This window comes from Bufo gargarizans, chromosome 5 (genome assembly GCF_014858855.1).
Source record: "Bufo gargarizans isolate SCDJY-AF-19 chromosome 5, ASM1485885v1, whole genome shotgun sequence".
NCBI classification, from domain to species: domain Eukaryota; kingdom Metazoa; phylum Chordata; class Amphibia; order Anura; family Bufonidae; genus Bufo; species Bufo gargarizans.
The window spans coordinates 73913717-73936302 of record NC_058084.1 but is presented as its reverse complement, the minus strand read 5'-3'; the positions used below and the strand labels follow the sequence as shown (position 1 = coordinate 73936302).

General features: G+C 44.1%; 1 protein-coding gene across 1 annotated transcript; it reads right to left on the bottom strand.

Annotated features, from left to right (window-relative positions):
* Nucleotides 1–2997: 2997 nt before the first annotated feature.
* On the bottom strand, nucleotides 2998–10085 carry LOC122939017 (fatty acid-binding protein, adipocyte-like). The gene is made up of 4 exons (XM_044294933.1): nucleotides 9930–10085; nucleotides 6042–6214; nucleotides 4507–4608; nucleotides 2998–3197 (listed from the first exon to the last, which is right to left on the bottom strand). The coding sequence occupies exons 1-4, from the start codon at nucleotides 10006–10008 to the stop codon at nucleotides 3147–3149; spliced, it is 405 nt and encodes a 134-aa protein (XP_044150868.1). The 5' UTR covers nucleotides 10009–10085; the 3' UTR covers nucleotides 2998–3146.
* Between the last annotated feature and the right edge of the window lie 12501 nt (nucleotides 10086–22586).

Sequence of the window (22586 nt, the reverse complement as noted above, 5' to 3'; positions counted from 1 at the left end):
CTCACCTAACCACATTTAACTTCTGTACAGCACTTTCATCATTGAGACATTAGAGCCAACATTCATTGAATTAGGAGATACAAAGCTATGTACATGTAGTTAAAGTACACATATCTCCAAACTGGTAAAACGTAAACTGATGACAGATCCAGGCAATATGTTTAGAGGCTGTGCAAATATGAACAATACTTGGCTTTACTTCTATCACAGCAGATACAGGAAACCTATTCTCTACATAGCACACAAGCCGGAAATTAGATAATCCAGAGGAAGCGGCTCAGCCATATGGTAAAGGTGGCAATCTGCTCAGACATGTATGGGAAACCCAGCACAACACACTTTAAAACCATCTCGTATTTGCGGTAATTATAATCTGCTATTTAAGCACAAATTATAAAACAAGTATTTTCCTGGTCAGAAATATATCATACCCCTTTAAATTGAGTATGTGAGGGACATTAAGATTTTTTTTAAACAGACCTTGAGAAAGGCTGGACCTGCGGTGGGGTTCATACCTACCTGGTCCCGTTCACATCGCTCAATGGCTGCCTCAGCAGCAGGTCCCAAGTCTCGGAATCAACATCTAGTTGATGGGCAACAAATGACTACTGCAGCCAATCACTGACTGCAGTGGCGACGTCGTGATGCCCATCAACAGGATTTAGATTCCCAGAGATGTGAATCTGTGGAGCAATGCAGTAGGGATCAGTTAAGTATGAACCCCAAGCTGAGTCCAACTACTCTGTAGAGGTCTTTTAGTCTTGAATAATCCTTTTAACACATTTTCACTTCATAAAGATAAACTTTGCCCATTGGGAACGGATTTAATGAAGTAAAACTACCCTCCAGCAGCCATAGTCACACAATACTCATCCACCAAATTGGGATTGTATATGAGAGGGAATATGGTAGAATCAGGAGGAAAATCTGATGATCAAACAAGCATTCATCTTACACCCATTTTAGCGTATGGCAAACTTAAAGAGATCGTCCAATATTAAAGGCAGGTTTATATTAAGGTGGGGCACAGTCAGGGGATGGTATAAAGCAATATGACACTGTGGTATCAACCACCCCTCTGCTCTTATCGAGTGGGCTTAGTTTGTAGGGTTACAGCATGTGGTGCCCATGAAGTTAACACTACAGCCCTGAAAATCAAAGACCACCAGGGAGGCAACTCGACAAACAATGGCTACTTATTTTAATTATTTTTCCTAACTTGGACAGTCATTTCATTCTCAATATTGGCCCAGATTTTCTAATCCTGTAGAGCTTAGACCAGTTATCTAGACCTGCACCACATTTATCACAGGTGCTCTGGCTGGATGATAAATCTGGTGGAGGGATAGATATTTTTCTCTGACTTCCAACTATTTGTTGGCTTACTTTAAAACAGATTTTTTGCCAGAATTTTGGTGCAAAATGCCACACTCGCTTCGGAATGTAAAAAAAATTCAATAAAACATGTATGATTGATATATACACACACCACTTTGTGACTTAGTTTGCCAAATTGTTCCACTTTAGTAAATATGGGCTATTGTCTTAAAGGGAATGTGTCATCAGAAAAGTACCCATTTTAAGTCACATTTTTCATACATAGCATGAGATTTTATTTTTTTTATCATATCCCATCTATATTTAAAAACTATAAAATCCTGCAGTTTTTGCACTGACCACTGATCCAACTTCCTGCCAGGAGGAGGTCTAGGAGAGTTAGAAGTCCAGGGGAGTGCAAGGCATAGAGGGAAAAAAAGAGATACTGTCCCGATAGTTGGGAAGTAGCTAGCAGAGCATCTGACTCCAGAATCGTACTGAAGACAGCAGTGAGGTGAGGGACTACAGCTGACGCACCAGACCACCATTAGGCCAGTAAGACCCAAGTGCAGAAGCAAAGTCATCCAACCTGTCACCATATCTCTGCAGCTGGTACCAGAGGATAACACTAAACCTGCTGCTCCATGCATTTCAAGTTCAGCATTACAATTTGCAAAAAGGACTGTTCCTTTAAACTCTGACCTCATTCTCCAGTGTTCTACTTTCACTGCAATGAACCCCAGGGAGCGACACCTGACGTAGGACACCACGACATCAAATCAGGGGCCCTTCTCCCCACTGTATATGCTTAAAAGGAGTTTTTGGGCGAAGTTACCCCTTATCCTATGGATAAGGGGATAACTAGGAGATTGGGAGGGGTCCCATGTTTAGGACCCCACACTCCTCCTGAAATGAGTTGGGCATGCCACTCCATTCATTTCTAAAACTTCTATGGGAGGGTGTGTGGGGGGGGGGGGGGGGGGAGATAGGCCTTTTCTAATGATACTGTATTTCCTTCAAGTGCATCTTCACCTTGTAGTCCTGGAAGCCACAGTACATACTTCAAGTTCCAGGCCACCAACAGACAGATTTAGGAGGTCAAACAAAAAATCTTTTAAAGAGCCTTGATTCACTTTTAGTCAGACCGTTCACCGACAGGAGAGGGAAGGGGGATGACCGACTCAATTAGAGCATCACACACACAAGTACATGCACAATGCTCTTCTGTGGACATCTTTAGAGAAGCTTGTCTAGAGACTAGAGACATCACTGTTATTCTATAGTGAGGATTACCATTCACTCTCTCCCTCGCAGCAGCAGTAAACTGACAATGGATCCCCTGCCTGTATAGGACAATATTATCTTTAATTAGCAGTGACTGTAAGAAAAAAAAAGAAAACTCCTGATTGAAGTGTCCCTTTAAATTAAGAGAACATACACATCAAGTCTCACCAACAATTTGGGTATACCTCATCCAAAACCAAGATACACTAAAAGGTCTGGTAGTTCAAGCTTAGTTCCATGCAAATGGCATATCAGTAATGGCAGTAACAGTTTCTCTAAATTGCCATATTAAAACAATGGTCTGTTCTTTTAGATTGCTCATGTTTATTTGTCCATGTGAACCCCAATGTAGAGTTTGTGTTTGAGTGCTTTAAGGGAAAAAATATACACAAGAAATTTGGAGAACAAAAGCTTTATTGTATAAGTATCATAGATGACCACAAGATATCACATAAGCTTTGATGCCAGCCAAGGGGCTCAGGACCGGTGTACTGCTCATTGAACTGAGCTTACATTTACAGTATGAATTATACGCGCTGAAGAGCTCATTTTTTGTCGTAGATCCGTACACATTTCACATCACCGATAATGCAAGTCTAGGAACCAAACATTACAGATTAGAAAATCACACATCTATACATTACTGCACATGAAAGCAGGTTCACACAAGGCAGAAGTCATGACAAATTCTCTATTGTAATCTGGTCAGACTAGGCTTGATAAGGGAGAAATTCAAGCAAAAAGATTTGATAGAGTCCATATATTTAAGAAGATCACAGGTGAAAGCCAACTATCCCAAACCCAATTCCAAAACGAAAGCGCTGAAAGTTGAACCCCCATGCAATACTTAAGCATTCTGTAACAGAATGCTCATCATTCCGGGTAAACTGCCATTGCCCTTTTTAAAGGGGTATTCTAAGATTTTGATATTGATAACCCATTTACAGGCCATGCTTCTAGTGTCAGATCAGTGGGGATCCAGTACCCCTCACCCCTGCAGATCAGCTGTTGTAGCTCTGGAGGTAGGTTTCAGAACTACACAGCTCATTCTTTTGTGTGGTAGATGGAGCTGGTAACTACATTTCTTCACTACATGGAGGTGTGTAGCTCCAGCACTACAACTAAACAGCTGGAGGTTTGGTGTGTAAGACACCCACCAACCTGATACAGATGGACTACCCTGTGCCATGCCATAGTATCAAAGTCTTGGAATACCCCTATAAGTCAGCTTTCTCACGAGCCATGAACTTTCCATCATGTATATTCCTGGACAAGACCTTTAGGCTTTTACCTCCATTTGCAATTCTAAGGTTTGTATACCTCTCATTAGGTCCATGACAAAAAAAAAAAAAATCCTATTCCATGGGTCCACACAATACCTGTGGTTGTGTGAGTGCACCCTAAGGATGTGCTAAAGTTATCACAGTGGCTCACGGTATAGAACACCTTTGGTCCAAGGCGAGACTTGTCTGACTTTATACCAACCACAGGTTGGTTTACTTAATGGAAAGGGGCACAGTCTAAGGCCTTATTCGAAAGTCAGTGTTTTGGTCAGCGATTTCCATCAGGGATTGTGAATCAAAACCAGGAATGGAGGCTAGCTAGACGAGGTATGAGAGAAAGTCACACTTCATCTGCAGGAAGGGTACCGAGAATTTCTGGCTTACTTGCATCAAGTTGTGCCATATTTTATCACAAATTATAACAAATATTGGCCACAATTGGTGTGGGCCGTTGTCTGTCATGCTCATTAGGACGACTGCTGCTGTATGGCACCATGTTACATATTCTTCTAGCACTGAACACCTTCATAAGTCAGAGGTGGTTGGAGAATTTAGAATTCTCAATCTTTCTAGAAAGTGGTAATCACTCATTGACCAATCTACATTAAACTTCTGTACTCACTGCTATCAGGCGGCCATCTTTCACTTCTCTTGTGATTGTAGATTCTTTGCCATCCCATGTTTGCTTTTGTGTTAATACTCCATCTTTCCATGTAATGAGTGACTGTAATATACAAGACAAACCATTAAAACATAGGGACAAATAGTAAATTACATTTTATTTAAAGAAGGTCAGATGTTGGCAAGTGCAAACAGTTAGGCCTCTTTCACACAGGCGCGTGCGCCCCATGGTCATGCTGCGGCCCGCAAAATGCGGGCCGCAATGCACGAGCACAGTCCGTGGGGCAGCCGCAGCGGATCACGGACCCATTCACTTGAATGGGTCCGCGATACGGCCGTTCCGCAAAAAGATAGGACATGTTCTATCTTTTTGCAGAACGGAAGTACAGGACGAAACCCCACGGAAGCACTCTGTAGGGTTCCGTTCCGGATCTCTGGATTTGTGGACATTGAAGTGAATGCCCATGGAACGGCACCCGTGTATTGCGGATCCGCAATACGGCAACGGGGGGCGCACACGCCTGTGTGAAAGAGGCCTTAAAAAGGTAGGAAGTGGAGGACCGGTTACATGAGCTAGAGTGCTCTAGTAGGATGGTGCCACATTGAAAATTGTTAGTCTTCCTCAAATGCTAGTTATGGGGAATACAATTATCTACAGAGACAATGCTCGAGAGTAGTTTGAGAACTGTGGCCTTTGCCATTCTGTGTCTGCTGCTCAAATCTAACAGGGGAACGCAAGTCACCATTCTAGCGCTTAACTGGGACCCAATCTAGCACTCAAACAGCCCCCATCCCCTACGGTACAATGTAGTTATTGAACTTGAGGCCCTACTTCAGCTGGCTAATTGTATAGACTTCTAAGAAGATCTGTGTAAATCCCCCATATCCAATTCCAGCAGCTACCCAATAAATGAGAGGTTGTGACACCTTCTGGCCGAGTGTTTGTGTTAGTAGAGGATAATTCATGAAGGTTAGTACAGAGAACTTCATCTGAGATTTGAAGGTACTGTACCTTATGGCCATTTTAAAATATATTATTCAAGGATTATTGAACACTGGTAGAGGAAACATTTTACATATATTTGTGCAGGCAATCTGTTCATCAGTGGTTTCATTTTGGGAGTTGAGCGCCAAGAGTCTGTACTGTACAATGTGACAGGCAAGCCAAGTCTTACAGTGTCTCATATGTGGACCACAAGTTCATTTCTTTATGCATGCCAAAGAGATGCCACTTCAATGTCTTATTGGCATGGACAGTGAAACAGACCTCCTTCCACACAACCTTGTTAGATTGTGAGCCCAAGGGCTGGGCATGAGGTACAGAAGACCAGGACAGAAATCAAGTCACAAAGGTTACCTGCACTATTCTTCCCATCGTATACCTTACCAACAGATAAACATATTTGTGGGAGTGCTTCTTTAGGCATGACCTACTATAACTAGTAAGATCCTCAAAAAAAAAAAAAAAAGACTGTAGTGAGCTTCCAGTCTTCTGTATACCAAGTGAATTATACCCCACTTGGATTTTACACTCACCTTAACCTTTCTGCCATCTGCAGTGGTTTCATCAAACTCTTTATCCAAATTGAACTTCAGCTCTGTGTTCTTAAATGTGCTCTCTGTTTTTATTGACCACTCATCTCCATTTATACAGATGATCACATCAGGCTTCAAGTGACATGCAGCTTGTCGGGTGATAAAACCCACCCCTGCAGGAAGAAAGGAGAACTTTATAGGGCATGTACACTTGCATTTAGACCAAAGCAGAGCAATTCATAATGTATAATAGAGTACTAATAACGCACATAAAAAATAAACCTCAAATATGGAATAGCAGAAAATGAAATATCCATGTCTGCACACTATGCAAATATGCACCCTGAATGTTCAGCTTTGTGAGCTGGCACCTTACCACATTGACCAATACGGCAACCAAAAAACGAGGCGTTGTCCAAGGCTACTTTCACACTAGCGTTTTTGCTGAATCCGTCAGGGTTCAGCAAAAACGCTTCAGTTACTAATACAACCATCTGCATCCGTTACGAATGGATCTGGTTGTATTATCTTTAACATAGTCAAGACGGATCCATCATGAACTCCATTGAAAGTCAGTGGGGGACAGATCCATTTTCTATTGTGTCAGAAAACTGATCCATCCCCATTGACTTGCATTGTGGGTCTTCATGGATCCATCTTGCTCCGCATCCCAGGATGGAAAGCCAACCGCAGCATGCTGTGGTTTGCTCTCCGGTATGAGAACGGAATGCATTTTAGAACACTCTGTTCTGTTCAGTTACGTTGTCGCCAGTGTCAATTAATGGGGACAAAACAGAAGATTTTTTTTCCCCGGTATTGAGACCCTATGACTGATCTCAATACCAGAAAATAGAAACGCTAGTGTGAAAGTAGCCTTAACCAGACAAATGAAAAGTAACCCCAAAACTCCGAAGAACCAATAATGGGTTAGAAAGAGCATGAACAAGACTTCTGCAGAAGGTGTGCACAGGACAAACTGTAGAGATTATTAGCGGCTATTTTATAATCACTGAGACCAGACCGAGGTTTGTATAGATTGCTACTGTAGTGGCTTTGAGACAGCAGAACCTCTGTAGAGGAACAGTATAGGTCTTCCTTTCCAATACCTCATCATAGGATACATTCTTATTTCTCCAACAATCTGTTAATTATCTTAGGCCATGAAGTTCGTTAGCCCAGTCCAGGGATGGGCAAACTGTGGCTCTCTAGCTGTTGTAAAACTAAAACTCCCAGTATGCCCAGTCTGCCTACAGCAGGGCATGATGGGATTTGTAGTTTTACCACAGCTGGAGAGCCACAGTTTGTCCATCACTGGCCCAGTCCCTTACATGTAATTGACTACAAAAATAAGAAGCCTCTGATGGTAGATAGATCTGATACCAATTTTCCACCCTAGGATTGCGTGTCAGGAAGTCTGCAGCATCTGACAAAAACCTACAGACCCTGCTGCAGGTGAGGGACTATGGCTCAGACATTACCAAGGCCACTGCCAGCCCAGTATCACATTATATCTATAAGCGCCTCATCACCTGGTGACCAAAAATGCACTTTACACTGCTAGATGTGCCACAAGTTATAGTCTGCACTGGCTTCTCATGCATACAACCATATATTTGTGGATCCGTGATGGCTGTACCACAGATTATAGTACAGATCCTATTAATTTCCATATTGTGGACAATAGCCCTTTTCTATTCATGGGAGTGAGAAATATATGGAACGCATCTGTAGTTTGCAGATGTTTATGGACTGAAATATTGACACTGTGTACATGAAGACTTCTGTACAGAAAAGGTGATGCTCCACCTTGTTTTTCTCAAACTGTACTAGCATGTCTGAAAAATCTGTCTAAAAAATAAATAAAATGGGTTAATCTAGGGTTTCAACACTTTCCATGCGACAAGGGGGTAGGGCTTTTCTGAGGGGCAGGGCCTAAAGTGCACCAAAATAGGTCTTAAAATAAGCCAATAAAAAGTTGAAATAGTCAGAAGAGTGTCTATCCCTGCACCAGATTCATCATCCAGCCTGAGCCCCTATGACAGTCCAATATAGTGCATCTTCCATGTACTTTATCAGTTAGCTATGATAGCCTGCCTACAATCAATGCGCTGCCTGCGCTGTTCATAGTGCGCCCTGCGCTGATGAAGGGCAGGAAAAGTCTAAGACATATTGGTACACCATAGACATTTTCCAGGGTGCTGGTGCCCACAGAGAGGCCTATAAGTGCCACCGCAGGCACCTGTGCCATAGGTTCACCAGCACTGCCCCATGATAAAACTGGTGCCGTTCTACTCCATCTATAGGATTAGTAAATCTGGACCAGTGTCTTGCAATAATTGGGAATATAAATTCCGGATATGGCCTACAAAATACAGAAATCGTGGAATCTAGACACTGCTAATGGATCTCATTAGGGTTATCAGCCGCAAGTAATTACATTTGTAACTAGAGAATTTCCAACTTACGCCTCATTCACCCGTCAGTGATTTCGAGCCAAAACCAGGTGCGGCTCTAAACATAGAACAGGTGCAGATCTTTCCCTTATACCTTATGTCTGTGGAGGCTCCACTCCTGGTTTTGGCTCACAATCACTGATGGAAATCACTGACCAAACACTGAAGTGTGAATGAGGCTTTAGGCGGCATTTGCACAATGAATTTTATTGTTGCAGCTTTTGAAGCCAAAACAAGGAGTGGATGAGAAGGCTCAGCCTTTATGTGTGCGTCGTGTATGATCAGTTCCCGGCTTTGGCTTCAAAAAAAGCATAAATTGAGTAAACCCAGCCTTAAGGCTAAATAACTCAGGGGTCACTGAAGTTCTACTAGGACTTAGGAATTTGGTAGTAGAGTAAATGATCCATCTGAAAGTCTTTCTCCACGTGGCTACAGTTATAGCATACACATACGTATAGATTGTGCTCTCGGTGACCTGTGCATTTCCAAGCAGCCTATTTAGTCAGTTCTTTCATTGCATTGAAAAACTCATGGCACCTGCATTCTGCAGGGTATGATATGGAGACGTGAAACTCTTGTAACCATCCAGGTTTTTGTTTTTTTTTATCATTTGATAGAGATCAAATCTGTTAAGAAATTGCGAGTCATGCAATTTTCCAGTAGTATAAATGTGGCTCCATCTTCTAGCTTCACAAGAGTACGAGCCCCTAGAACAGCCAGAGATTGTGGCTTTCCATATGAAGGCTACAGGGGAACGATGTGGATATAGACAAATACTTAGAAGGCACAAGAGTGGAGCACACTTCTACAGGACACACCTGAGAGCAGAGAGCATAGCAGAATAATGCTCCATTGAACACCAATTCCATACATCTGAACACGTCTGCAGCACATGCATGGATTTTAACAAACATTAACGCATAAGGCTACTTTCACACTCACGTTCTGTGCAGATCCGTCATGGACAGATCTATTCAGATAATACAACCGTCTGCATCCATTCTGAACGGATCCGTTTGTATTATCTTTAACATAGCCAAGACGGATCCGTCTTGAACACCATTGAAAGTCAATGTAGGACGGATCCGTTTTCTATTGTGCCAGATTGTGTCAGTGGCTCAGTTTTATCAGACGGACACAAAAACGCTGCAAGCTGCGTTTTGGTGTGCGCCTCCACAGCGCAATGGAGACTGAACTGATGCATTCTGAGCAGATCCTTTTCCATTCAGAATGCAAACTAATCCATTTTGGACCACTTGTGATAGCCCTGAATGGATCTTACAAACAGAAAACCAAAACGCGAGGGTGAAAGTAGACTAAGAGACCAGCAATTTCAGAAAAAAAATCTGCCACATGTGAACATAGCCAGAAGCCAACACTCACACAGACCTTGATAAATCCCAGCCATACCCTCACATCTCTATAGACAACTTACCAACTGCCTCCATGTACTTGGAAAAATCATCACTGTTGTTCTCTGTGAGCTTCCAGGTACCCACCAGTGCGTCACACATTGCGGCTGAGGACAGCAGAGACCAGCAGAAGACAAGGTGTTTGCTGCAGAAAGTGTGCAGCTCTGAGGAGCCCACGAGCCTTTTATAGAGGGGCTGAGCTGTGATGTCACCACAAGTGGTTCAGCTGAGAGAAAACTCCCTCGTCCTCCAGCGCTGATTCAGCACTGATTTACTGCACAACTTCCCTCCTTCCACTGTTTGAACAAGAAATAGCTTGTTAGGACAGCCATTTGCCATCGTGCGCTTTGCTCCACGCCCCGGAAAGTCTTCTCAGTTATTACATTTTTTAATTTCACTCAGAAAACTGTCCTGGTATTCTACGTAACCGCAGCGGCCTGAGCTGAACAGAAGCTTATTCGTTAACCTCTTAAGCACCGGGCTCATTTTCGCCATTTGTTGCAAATCTGACTAGTGTCACTTTATGTGTGAATAACTTTAAAACGCTTTTAATTATACAGTCCATTCAGAGATTTATTTTTGTCACATATTGTACTTTATGACACTGGAGTAAAAAAAAGATTTTTATTTATAAAAAAAATACTAAATTTACCAAAAATTTGGAAAAATGTGCACATTTCCATATTTCAATTTCTCTACTTCTATAATACATAGTAAGGGTGTGTTCACACTAGCGTTATGGAGTCCGTTATGGCCCCATTTTGGAAACTACGGGATAAGGTGTCAGTTTTTTTGGAACTATTTTTAGGGTACATATGATTTTTGGTCGCTCTATATTACATTTTTGTAAGGCAAGGTTACAAAAAATTTAATTCAGAAATTTTATCTCCATTTGCCAATAACTCTTGTGGAACACCTAAAGGGTTAACAAAGTTTGTAAAATCAGTTTTGAATACCTTGAGGGGTGTAGTTTCCAAAATGGGGTCACTTTTACAGAGTTTCTACTCTAGTGGTGCATCAGGAGGGCTTCAAATGGGACATGGTGTAAATAAACCAGTCCAGCAAAATCTGCCTTTCAGAAACCATATGGTGTTCATTTCCTTCTGCGCACTGCCGTGTGCATGTACAGTAGTTTACAACCACATATGGGGTGTTTCTATAAACGACAGAATCAGGGCAATAAATAGAGGTTTTTTTGGCTGTTAACTCTTGCTTTGTTACTGGAAAAAATAGACAAAAATTGAAAATTTGCCAAAAAATTGAAACTCTGAAATGTCATCTCCATATGCCAATAACTCTTGTGGAACACCTAAAGGGTTAAGAAAGTTTGTAAAATCAGTTTTGAATACCTTGAGGGGTGTAGTTTCTTACATGGGGTCACTTTTATGGAGTTTCTACTCTAGGGGTGCATCAGGGGGGCTTCAAATGGGACATGGTGTAAATAAACCAGTCCAACAAAATCTGCCTTCCAGAAACCCTATGGTGTTCCTTTCCTTCTGCGCCCTGCCGTGTTCCTGTACAGTAGTTTTCAACCACATATGGGGTGTTTCTATAAACTACAGGATCAGGGCAATTAATATTGAGTTTTGTTTGGCTGTTAACCCTTGCTTTGTTACTGAAAAAAATTAATTAAAATGGGAAATCTGCCGAAAAATTTAAATTCTGAAATGTCATCTCCATTTGCCAATATCTCTTGTGGAACACCTAAAGGGTTAACAAAGTTTGTAAAATCAGTTTTGAATAACTTGAGGGGTGTCGTTACTTAGATGGGGTCACTTATATGGAGTTTCTACTCTAGGGGTGCATCAGAGGGGCTTCAAATGGGACATGGTATCAAAAAAACAGTCCAGCAAAATCTGCCTTCCAAAAACCGTATGGCGCTCCTTTCCTTGTGCACCCTGCCGTGTGTCCGTACAGCAGTTTACGACCACATATGTAGTGTTTCTGTAAACTACAGAATCAGGGCAATAAATAAAGAGGTTTTTTGACTGTTAACCCTTGCTTTGTTAACGAAAAAAAATGGATTAAAATGGAAGATTTGGAAAAAAAATTGCTGTTTTGGCACCGTTTTTATTAATTTTTTTGACAATGTTCATTTGAGGGGTTAGGTCATGTGTTATTTTATAGAGCAGATTCTTATGGACGCGGCAATACCTAATATGTCTAGTTTTTAAAATGTATTTAGGTTTTACACTAGGATATCCTTTTTTAAACAAAAAAACTAAACATTTTAGTATTTCCATAGTCAGTCATTTTTTTTTTTTAGCCGATTGTCTTAGGTAGGGGCTCATTTTTTGCAGGATGAGAGGACGGTTTTATTTTGGGGTGCATATGCCTTTTTCATCGCTTGCTATTACACTTTTTGTGATGCAAAGTGACCAAAAAATTGCTTTTTTTACACCGTTTATATTTAATTTTTTGACTGTGTTCATCTGAGGGGTTAATTTGTGTGTTATTTTTAGAGCAGATTCTTACAGATGCGGCAATACCCAATATGTCTATATGTTTATTTAGGTTTTACACTATAATATCCTTTTTTAAACAAAAAAAAACATTTTAGTATCTCCATAGTCTGAGAGTCAGATTTTCTTTTTCGTTTATAGCCGATTGTCTTAGGTTTTATTGGCACTATTTTGGGGTGCAGATGACTTTTTATCGCTTGCTATTACACTTTTTGTGATGTAAGGTGCCAAAAAAAAGGCTTTATTTTATTTTTTGACTGTGTTCATTCTTTTGACTGTGTTGACTGAGGGGTTAGGTCATGTGACATTTTTATAGTTCAGGTTCTTACGGACGCGGCGATACCTAATATGTATACTTTTTTATTCATTTTACTTTTACAAAATATCATTTTTGAAAAAAAAATTTTTTTAGTGTCTCCAAAGTATGAGAGCCATAGTTTTTTTTGTCTGTGGCCAAATAGAATTAAAATTGGGGAAGGGGATTATAAATTTAGTACTCCATGGAAGTGTGATACTCCCTGAAGCAACCGTCAATGCAGAGGCCTGGATGATCAGGGCACGTGTCACACTGAATGGTGGTGTCCTTCTATATCCCCCTCCTGTGACACACACTGCACTTTTTTTGGGACCATCCCTTCTTTCCAGTATGGGGGACGGCACCTGGAAAGCTTTGGCCAGGGACGATCCGGGTGCCTCCAGTTCCTGAGGTACTCTGGCCTGCTCTTTCCCGGTCAGAAAAGATCAGGTCCTTGGGGACAGCCTCATAGAACTGCAGGAATTTCCCTGTGTTGCCAGTGCTCCGGGATAGCACAAAGGAGTTGTACAAGGCAAAATGTACCAAGTAGACTGCAACTTTTTTGTACCATGCCCTGGGTTTGCGCATGGCATTATATGGCTTGAGTATTTGATCAGAGAGATCAACTCCTCCCATATACCGATTGTAGTCCACGATACAATCGGGCTTGAGGACCTTTGCCGCGGTACCTCGCACAGGGACAGGGGTGATGCAGTTACCGTGAATGGTGGACAGTACAATGACATCCCTCTTGCCCTTATATCTGACCAGCAACAGGTTTCCACTGGTAAGGGCATGGGTCTCACCCCTGGGGATAGGTACCTGGAGGGGGTGGGTAGGGAGGCCGCATTGATTTTTCCGCATAGTCCCACAAGCGGACGTGGATCTGGTGGCGAGGGACTGGAACAAGGGGATACTAGTATAAAAGTTATCCATGTACCACCCAGAGTGGGGGGACATTCTGGGGGTTCAATACGGAAATCTCGCCCCTCGTACACACGAAACTTGTAAGTGTACCCTGAGGTACTCTCACAAAGTTTGTGCAGCTTCACGCCATACCTCGCCCGCTTAGAGGAAACATACTGGTCGAAAATGAGTCTCCCCTTGAAAGCAATGAGAGACTCATCAACAGCGACCTCCCTTCCAGGTACATGAGCCTCCAAAAATTTGGCCCTGAAGTGATCGATGAACGGCCTGATTTTGTACAGGCAGTCATAGGCAGGATCACCTCGAGGGTGACATGCTGCATTATCTGTATAATGCAGGCATTTCTGAATGGCCTTAAAACAGGAACGTGTCATGGCCATAGAGTAGAGTGGGGTCTGGTAGAGGACGTCCCCACTCCATTACTGCCTGATACAGTATTTTTTTTTACTAGGCCCATGTGCAGCACGAGGCCCCAAAACGTCCTCAACTCAGCTGCACTGACTGGAGTCCAGCCACCGGGCCTAGCCAAAAAGGAGCCCAGGTGTTGAGCAATGAACTGTTGGGCGAACAAGTTTGTTTGCTCCACCATCAGATTCACAAAGTGGTCACTGAAAATAAAACTTAAAAAGTCATATTCAGTGAAGCCCACTGTGGGAATCTGGATTCCTGGTTGGCCAACAAAGTCAGGAATCATGGGCTCAAAATCCTCTGGGGTACACCAGACAAGTTCACCGGTAGGGGTTCAGGTGGACTTATCTGGTGGGCCGGACAACTAGTACGAGCCCCAGGGCTGCTCATACTAGTGTGGGCCACAGGGTCCCCGTCATGGGGGTGCCCTGGCACCGCCTGGCGGCACATCATCATCCCTAGATGATGAGGAGGACGCGGATGACAAGAGGAAAGAGGGAACATCCTCGTCCTCACTGGGGCTCTCAGAGTCGGAGACAAGCAGGTAGTATGCCTCCTCAGCTGAGAACGTCTAACGGGCCATAGGGGAGTGTGTGTAAAACTTTATTTAGTGTGCATGTGTGTAGGGAGACGGGTGTTCACTTATACCCTACCCTAACCCACCCTAAACCTAACAGAAAAATAAATAAATAAAATGAAAGCCCCCCCCCCCCCAGAGTCAAACTTGCTGATCAGCGGTGGGGCGGGCGATGCGCTAACAGTGACCACGCTAAGAGTGCTGGCCAGTCAGCGCACGCAGAAAAAAAAATAAAAAAAACGCTTGCGGACAAAAAAAAAATGTGTGGGGGGGCAAGGGGGCAAGCTGCGGCACCCCTGGGGGGGTCTAGTGTGCTGTGGACCTCATGTGGACCTCAGACACCCGATCGGGGTGAAGCACAAAAAAATTACTTTTTTTCCCCCCTAAACTATTACTTAGTCTCCCTGCATAATCTAACCTTTCCCTAAACCTGTCACTAATAACTTTTGAGTGCCAGATGGCTCTATGGTGGCTAACGTGGGGGTGCTGGACGGACGTAGTCTACTTATTTACAGTTGGTCACTAGACCATTAATGTCTCTAGGTTAACACTTGTAATTTTGATACTAAAATTTTACATTTATTACTTGTCCATAAAATTAACTGGAACTACATTAAAATTATCAGCTGTGTCTGCTATAACACTGGCTATCATTCATCTGTAATTAGGATATTATCCTTAGGCAATACCACTAGAGGGCGACTTTCAGTTATACAGTACAGACCAAAAGTTTGGACACACCTTCTCATTCAAAGAGTTTTCTTTATTTTCATGACTATGAAAATTGTAGATTCACACTGAAGGCATCAAAACTATGAATTAACACATGTGGAATTATATACATAACAAAAAAGTGTGAAACAACTGAAAATATGTCATTCTAGGTTCTTCAAAGTAGCCATCTTTTGCTTTGATTACTGCTTTGCATTCTCTTGATGAGCTTCAAGAGGTAGTCACCTGAAATGGTCTTCCAACAGTCTTGAAGGAGTTCCCAGAGATGCTTAGCACTTGTTGGCCCTTTTGCCTTCACTCTGCGGTCCAGCTCACCTCAAACCATCTCGATTGGGTTCAGGTCCGGTGACTGTGGAGGCCAGGTCATCTGGCGCAGCACCCCATCACTCTCCTTCATGGTCAAATAGCCCTTACACAGCCTGGAGGTGTGTTTGGGGTCATTGTCCTGTTGAAAAATAAATGATGGTCCAACTAAACGCAAACCGGATGGAATAGCATGCCGCTGCAAGATGCTGTGGTAGCCATGCTGGTTGAGTATGCCTTCAATTTTGAATAAATCCCCAACAGTGTCACCAGCAAAGCACCCCCACACCATCACACCTCCTCCTCCATGCTTCACGGTGGGAACCAGGCATGTAGAGTTCATCCGTTCACCTTTTCTGCGTCGCACAAAGACACGGTGGTTGGAACCAAAGATCTCAAATTTGGACTCATCAGACCAAAGCACAGATTTACACTGGTCTAATGTCCATTCCTTGTGTTCTTTAGCCCAAACCAGTCTCTTCTGCTTGTTGCCTGTCCTTAGCAGTGGTTTCCTAGCAGATATTCTACCATGAAGGCCTGATTCACAGTCTCCTCTTAACAGTTGTTCTAGAGATGTGTCTGCTGCTAGAACTCTGTGTGGCATTGACCTGGTCTCTAATCTGAGCTGCTGTTCACCTGCGATTTCTGAGGCTGGTGACTCGGATGAACTTATCCTCCGCAGCTGAGGTGACTCTTGGTCTTCCTTTTCTGGGGCGGTCCGCATGTGAGCCAGTTTCTTTGTAGCGCTTGATGGTTTTTGTGACTGCACTTGGGGACACTTTTAAAGTTTTTCCAATTTTTCAGACTGTCTGACCTTCATTTCTTAAAGTTATGATGGCCACTTGTGTTTCTTTACTTAGCTGCTTTTTTCTTGCCATAATACAAATTCTAACAGTCTATTCAGTAGGACTATCAGCTGTGTATCCACCTAACTTCTCCACAACGCAACTGATGGTCCCAACCCCATTTATAAGGCAAGAAATCCCACTTATTAAACCTGACAGGGCACACCTGTGAAGTGAAAACCATTTCAGGTGACTACCTCTTGAAGCTCATCAAGAGAATGCCAAGAGTGTGCAAAGCAGTAATCAAAGCAAAAAGTGGCTACTTTGAAGAACCTAGAATATGACATATTTTCAGTTGTTTCACACTGTTATGTATATAATTCCACATGTGTTAATTCATAGTTTTGATGCTTTCAGTGTGAATCTACAATTTTCAGTCATGGAAATAAAGAAAACTCTTTGAATAAGAAGGTGTGTCCAAACTTTTGGTCTGTACTGTAACTGTATGTCTATTTGCACTGTTACCACTTAGAGCCCTTCCGTGCTTAGTTTTGGTGCACAGTGACTATTCCTCTAGTGTTTACTAATTCCTATATCCTATTGCTCTGCTTAGCATGGCTCACGCTGGCTAAAACACATTTGATTTACTCTCTGCCCCCCTCTGGACGGACGCAGTGTCACGGAAGCAGTGTGGAGGAGGAGAGCAGAGCTGGGGGAATTTAACCCCCGCCCACCCGTCCAGCCAATAGGATGCGATCCTGAGAGGTGATGTCACCACCACCTCTCAGGATCTAAGGATGGTGATTGGTGGTGTATTATTACACCACCGATCACCATCCTATTCTGGGTTATCGGGTCACCGGAGACCCGAATGACTGGGAACGCAGAAAACCGCAGATCTGAATTGACCTGCAGTTTGCTCCGATCGCCAATACGGGGGCCCCCCCTCGGCATTGTCACAGAGTGCCTGCTGAATGATTTCCAGGCACTCTGTTCTGATCACCGCCCGCCGCGTGGCGGTGATCGGAAATACACAGGGAGTACATGTACGAGGTTAAGTAATTCATTTTATGCTGTTCAGCATTACAAATATTCAGTTATTATCAGATGGGTGCCGGAAGCGTACATTTGGCGTACATGGTGCACAGCGATAAGTCGTGAGCTACTCTGAGACTTCTACGAGTGTATGCCGACATTTTCCTTCTTCTTCCTGTCTTCTCTTTGCTAAATATTTGCATTCGCCATAAGTATAAGAATTATTGAGCATCTTGGGGGTCATTTACAAAGGCCAGTTTTTTATAATGTTTTTTAATCTCCTTTTGCGCTTACTTTGCTGGCGGAGAATATGCCTAGTTTATGACTAAGTGTGTGCCTCGTCATAAATTAGGGAGATTTATGGGGGAGATTGATCATTGATTTCCCATGGTTGTTTAAAGAGGTAGTCCTACAAACCCATGACAAAACTCACTGGGGGAGATTTATCAAACTGGTGTAAAGTAAAACTGGGTTAGTTGCCCATAGCAACCAATCAGATGCCACCTTTCATTTTTTACAGCTCCTTTGGAAAATGAAACGTGGAATCTGATTGGTTGCTATGGGCAACTAAGCCAGTTCTACTTTACACCAGTTTGATCAATTACCCCAAATGTCCCTATAGTCTCTACAGCAGTTATAATGTCCCTTAGAGTGCCCCCAGTAATAATCCCTGTATAGTGTCCCCACAAATAATAGAATAGCCCCTACAGTGCCTCCCCAATAGCAACGCCCCCATATAGTAATTTCCCCCACACTGTCCCCACATAGTAATCCCCCATAGTACTTTGTGCCCCCACACAGTAATTTCTCCCACACTGCCCCATATAGTAGTTTGCCCCCACAAAATAATTTACCCCACATAGTAATGTACCCCACACAGTAATTTACCCACACTGCCCCATATAGTAATTTGCCCCTCATAGTAATTTCTACCACACTTCCCCCACACAGTAATTTCGCCCACACTGCGCCTATATAGTAATTTCCCCAACACTGCCCCCACATAGTAATCCCCCATAGTACTTTGTCGCCCACACAGTAATTTACCCCACACTGTCCCATATAGTAATTTGCCCCACATAGAAATTTCCCCCACACTGCCCCCACACAGTAGTTTACCCCACACTGCCCCCACATAGTAATTTGCCCCACGATGCCCCATATAGTAATTTCGACCACACAGCCCCCACATAGTAATCCCCCATAATAATTTCCCCCCACATATTAATTTGCCCCAATACAGAAGCCCCAATATAGTAACTTCCGTCAATATACTCGATGTCTCTTCACTAATATGTCCTCCTGTGTGTCTCCACCCCCCATGTTCCCCAAAGAAGGCACATAAAATTAAAAAAAATTAAAGCTAATACTCGCCTATGTCCAGGGCCAGGCGTGCACACGTCCCGGAACAGGCACGTGACGCCTGCGCCGGGATTTCACTGTCACATATGCCTCAGGCCCACTAGACCTGAAGCCTATGGCGGTGGGGCAGGGAACTATGCGCTCCCATGTCCCAGTATGTGGGCGTTCAGGTCAGCGTTAGGCCCCCCAGCGGTGCTTGGGCCGGGGCTGCAGATCCGAACGCCCCTATAGTAATCTGCCATTGATCAGAAGTATTGATTATGTTGTAGTTCCAGACATTATGACTTAATAGGATGGAAGAATTTCCTCCGGCTACACTTACCTAACCCATTCCCCTTCAATAACCACACTGACACCATCTTGCTTTGGTGAAAAATGACCATGACGGCCAAACTTTATTATTCACACATCATCATAATAATAATAGTAGTAATAATAATAATAATAATAATAATAATAACAGGCACTTTAACACAACCTTCAACGTTATGACCCACTGTACCGTAACAAGGATCCTGGAGGGCAACCCAAACAAGCGGTATCTCCCTTAACTGTCTCACCTTATACTTCAAACTTACCCTTGGCCGCACTTCACCGACCCAAGAGCACCAAATCCTTGAAGTATACAAGTATCTCCTCCTGTATGCCTTTTAGCCCAAACAGGAGCCCCATCCTCGGCATTCACAAAACACATGAGATGCAGGCTCCAATATGTCCCGCATCTCTTAACCATTGTATTGCTCCCCAGGATCCCATATCAATCAGCCACCAGAAGACCACAGGTGACACCTCACCTGTGGACATCCTGCCACACCTTCAGGGCCGTCTCCAAACCCTCCTGAATAGCTAAGGCCCACATGTCAATTCCCACATCGTTAAGATGCACGCCATCGGCTCTCAAGAATTGAGGCGACGCCGCCTCCAATTCCCGATGACGCACCACTACACCATCCTTGTCTGCGAAAAAAACGTCCCGCCTCCTTATTCAATTTTGCCCGAGCCTTGTTAATCCGCTCCACCGACCTGGCAAACTGCCAACTACTTCGCGCCACCACCTCCGACCACACCACCAACAAATCAGGAAAATCCAACAAACGCAACACATCCAACTTAATATCCCGAATCACGTCACAGGACCGACGAACCCCCAAATCGTTGCCACCAACATGAAGCACTAAAATATCGCGCAGCCAATCTAACATGACATTCATATGACTCTCAGGCAAAACCCGCCCCCAAAGAAGCCCCCTCAAACCAATCTACCAAAAATTAGCAACTCCTCCGTCAGGAAGCCCAATTGGTGTTGGTTCCGCCTGACGTCAGCTCGCAAGGCCCCCCAATAAACGTACGAGTGCCAAAATATCCATGCCAGACAAGGCGCCGCCACTGAAACAAAACAAACAGAATTAAACCATAACCACCAATGCCAAATCAATCATATCACTCCTCGCAACCCCTCCCTGCCGCCATTCATAACAGACGAGGCCTGATATATGATCGTAAACAATCCGACTCCCAGCACCCGATACGCCTTATAACCTCCTCCCCTAGGCCCCACCTTGCCGTCTCGGTCGCGGCCCTAATCCGAAATGAGTGAGAGGCATACTCCTTGGCAGGCAAACCCGCGGCTAACAAGCACTTTCTGAAAACAGAGACAAATTGAAAGCGAGACAACCGCAAACCATCCTGATGAACCAGTAACGTACCCAAACCCCACACTTCAAATGCTGACACACAAACCAACCCCGCTTCTGTCCACAACATCTGCAACACCGCAAAGGAAACCGGCCTACGAGTGTCCCTCCGTATCAAACCACGACGGTAACCCTTTAACGCCTGCCGCACCATAAAACACCTAGACACATGAGCAATGCCCCACAGTCACAAAAGGCCACCGCCGCTACTCTCTTTGACGCGACCGAAAAGGACAAACCCGCAGCATAAAACGTGCTCACTCAAAAAACCAATAATGTCCGAAAATCATCCAACGAGCAGCAACCACCCACCTGCTCAATCAAGTCCTCCCACAAAGACCACACTGAAGAGTAAGCTGACCACGTACCGCTACTAAGCGACCGCCTAATCAGGTCTGCTGAAACCCGAAGGCCACGCTCTAGAGCCACTGGGGACAGGGCAACCCCTGGACTTCGGCATCCAGCGTTAAGCCGCGGAAACGCTCCCACTGAAAACAAGAAAGGGAATCGGCAAGTGAGTTGTCTACTCCTGGGACATGTACCGCAACAAAATATGCATTCAACCGCAAGCCCCTCAATACCAGATGCCTCAGTAAATTCAACACCGGCGGCGAGTTGGCCGACTGGCTATTAATCGCTTGTACAACACCCATATTAACACAGTAGAAACGCACCCGCCGATTCCTAAGCCAGTCCCCCCATAACTCAGTAGCCAAAACAATAGGAAAAAGCTACAATACCAAGTTGGTAAGGAAACCAGCCTGCTTCCACTCCGCCGGCCATGCCTCTGCACTCCATTGTCCCCTACAAAAACCACCATATCCACACAAGCCAGATGCATCCGAAAACAGTTCCAAATCCACATTACTAACCACTGCCTCCATCCACATAGACCGCCCATTATACCCCAACAAAAACAACTCCCACACCGCTAAATCGTCCTTCACTGCTGCCGGCAACTGCAAGTAATGAAAAGGGGCGGTAATACCTGCTGTCGCTAAAGCCAAACAACAACAAAAAACTCGCCCCATCAGCAAAATGCGACAAGCGAAATTCAATTTGCCCAAGACCAATTGAACCCGCTTGAGCTGAACCTTTTTTGCCTTCCTAAAAACCCAAACACCTTATTGTCAGGCAGACGACATTCCATAGCCATACTGTCAATCTCAATACCTAAAAACTTTATCACCGTGGACGGGCCCTCCAGTCTTATCCGCCGCTAACGGGATACATAACCGCGCTGCCACTCTTTCCATCGTATGTAACAAAACGATCCAGCCGGACCCAAAAACAAAAAAATCGTCCAGGTAGTGCAAAACCGAACTCCATCCCGCCTCCTGCTTCACCACCCATTCGAGAAAACAACTAAACGATTCAAACAATGAGCACGAGATTGCGCATCCCATCGGCAGACAAAAATCAACGTAGAAACAACCTTCCTATTAAAAACCAAGCAAATGCAAACTGTCAGGGTGAATGGGCAACAACCGAAAAGCAGCCTCAATATCCGTTTTTGCAAGCAGGGCGCCCTGCCCGAAAGGCCGAACCCACCGCACCGCCTCATCAAAAAACGTGTATGACACAGAGCATAACTCATCTGCAATACCATCATTCACAGACCCCCCCCCCCCAGCGGATAAGACAAATGATGAATGAGCCTGAACTTATTGGGCTCCTTCTTAGGCACTAAACCCAAAGGAGAAACCCACAAATCCGGCAAAGGACACTCCGAAAAGGGGCCTACAACCCCCAACTCCCCTTCAATCTTTTCCCTCACCACGGCCAGATGACGCAACGCTGAAGACGAATTCCTGGACGCCATTCTCGCCCCGACCAAACTACACGGAATAACGAAACCCACTGTAAACCCATCCAACAACAACCGAGCTACCTCCCTATTTGGATACATTCCTTAAATAGGGACTCCATCTCTTCCACCCTCACTGGCGTCACCCCTCTTCTGCATAACCTCGAGTCCCTTACCCTTCCCTCGCTTGAAACACAGAGACAAACTATGGGAACCGCTGCAACCGGAGCACTCATGCTTGTACCTGCAAATCGGACAAGAACCTGCAATGTCCTTCATTATACTGCCAGCAA

Bases quoted from the DNA above. Each gene is read 5' to 3' on its own strand.
- LOC122939017 (XM_044294933.1), bottom strand. From the start codon at position 10,008: ATGTGTGACGCACTGGTGGGTACCTGGAAGCTCACAGAGAACAACAGT. The intron at 4,609-6,041 runs GTGAGTGTAAAA...TGTATATTACAG, and splicing joins CAGATGGCAGAAAGGTTAAG to TCACTCATTACATGGAAAGA. The intron at 3,198-4,506 runs GTGAGTACAGAA...TTTGGTTCCTAG, and splicing joins AAGATGGCCGCCTGATAGCA to ACTTGCATTATCGGTGATGT.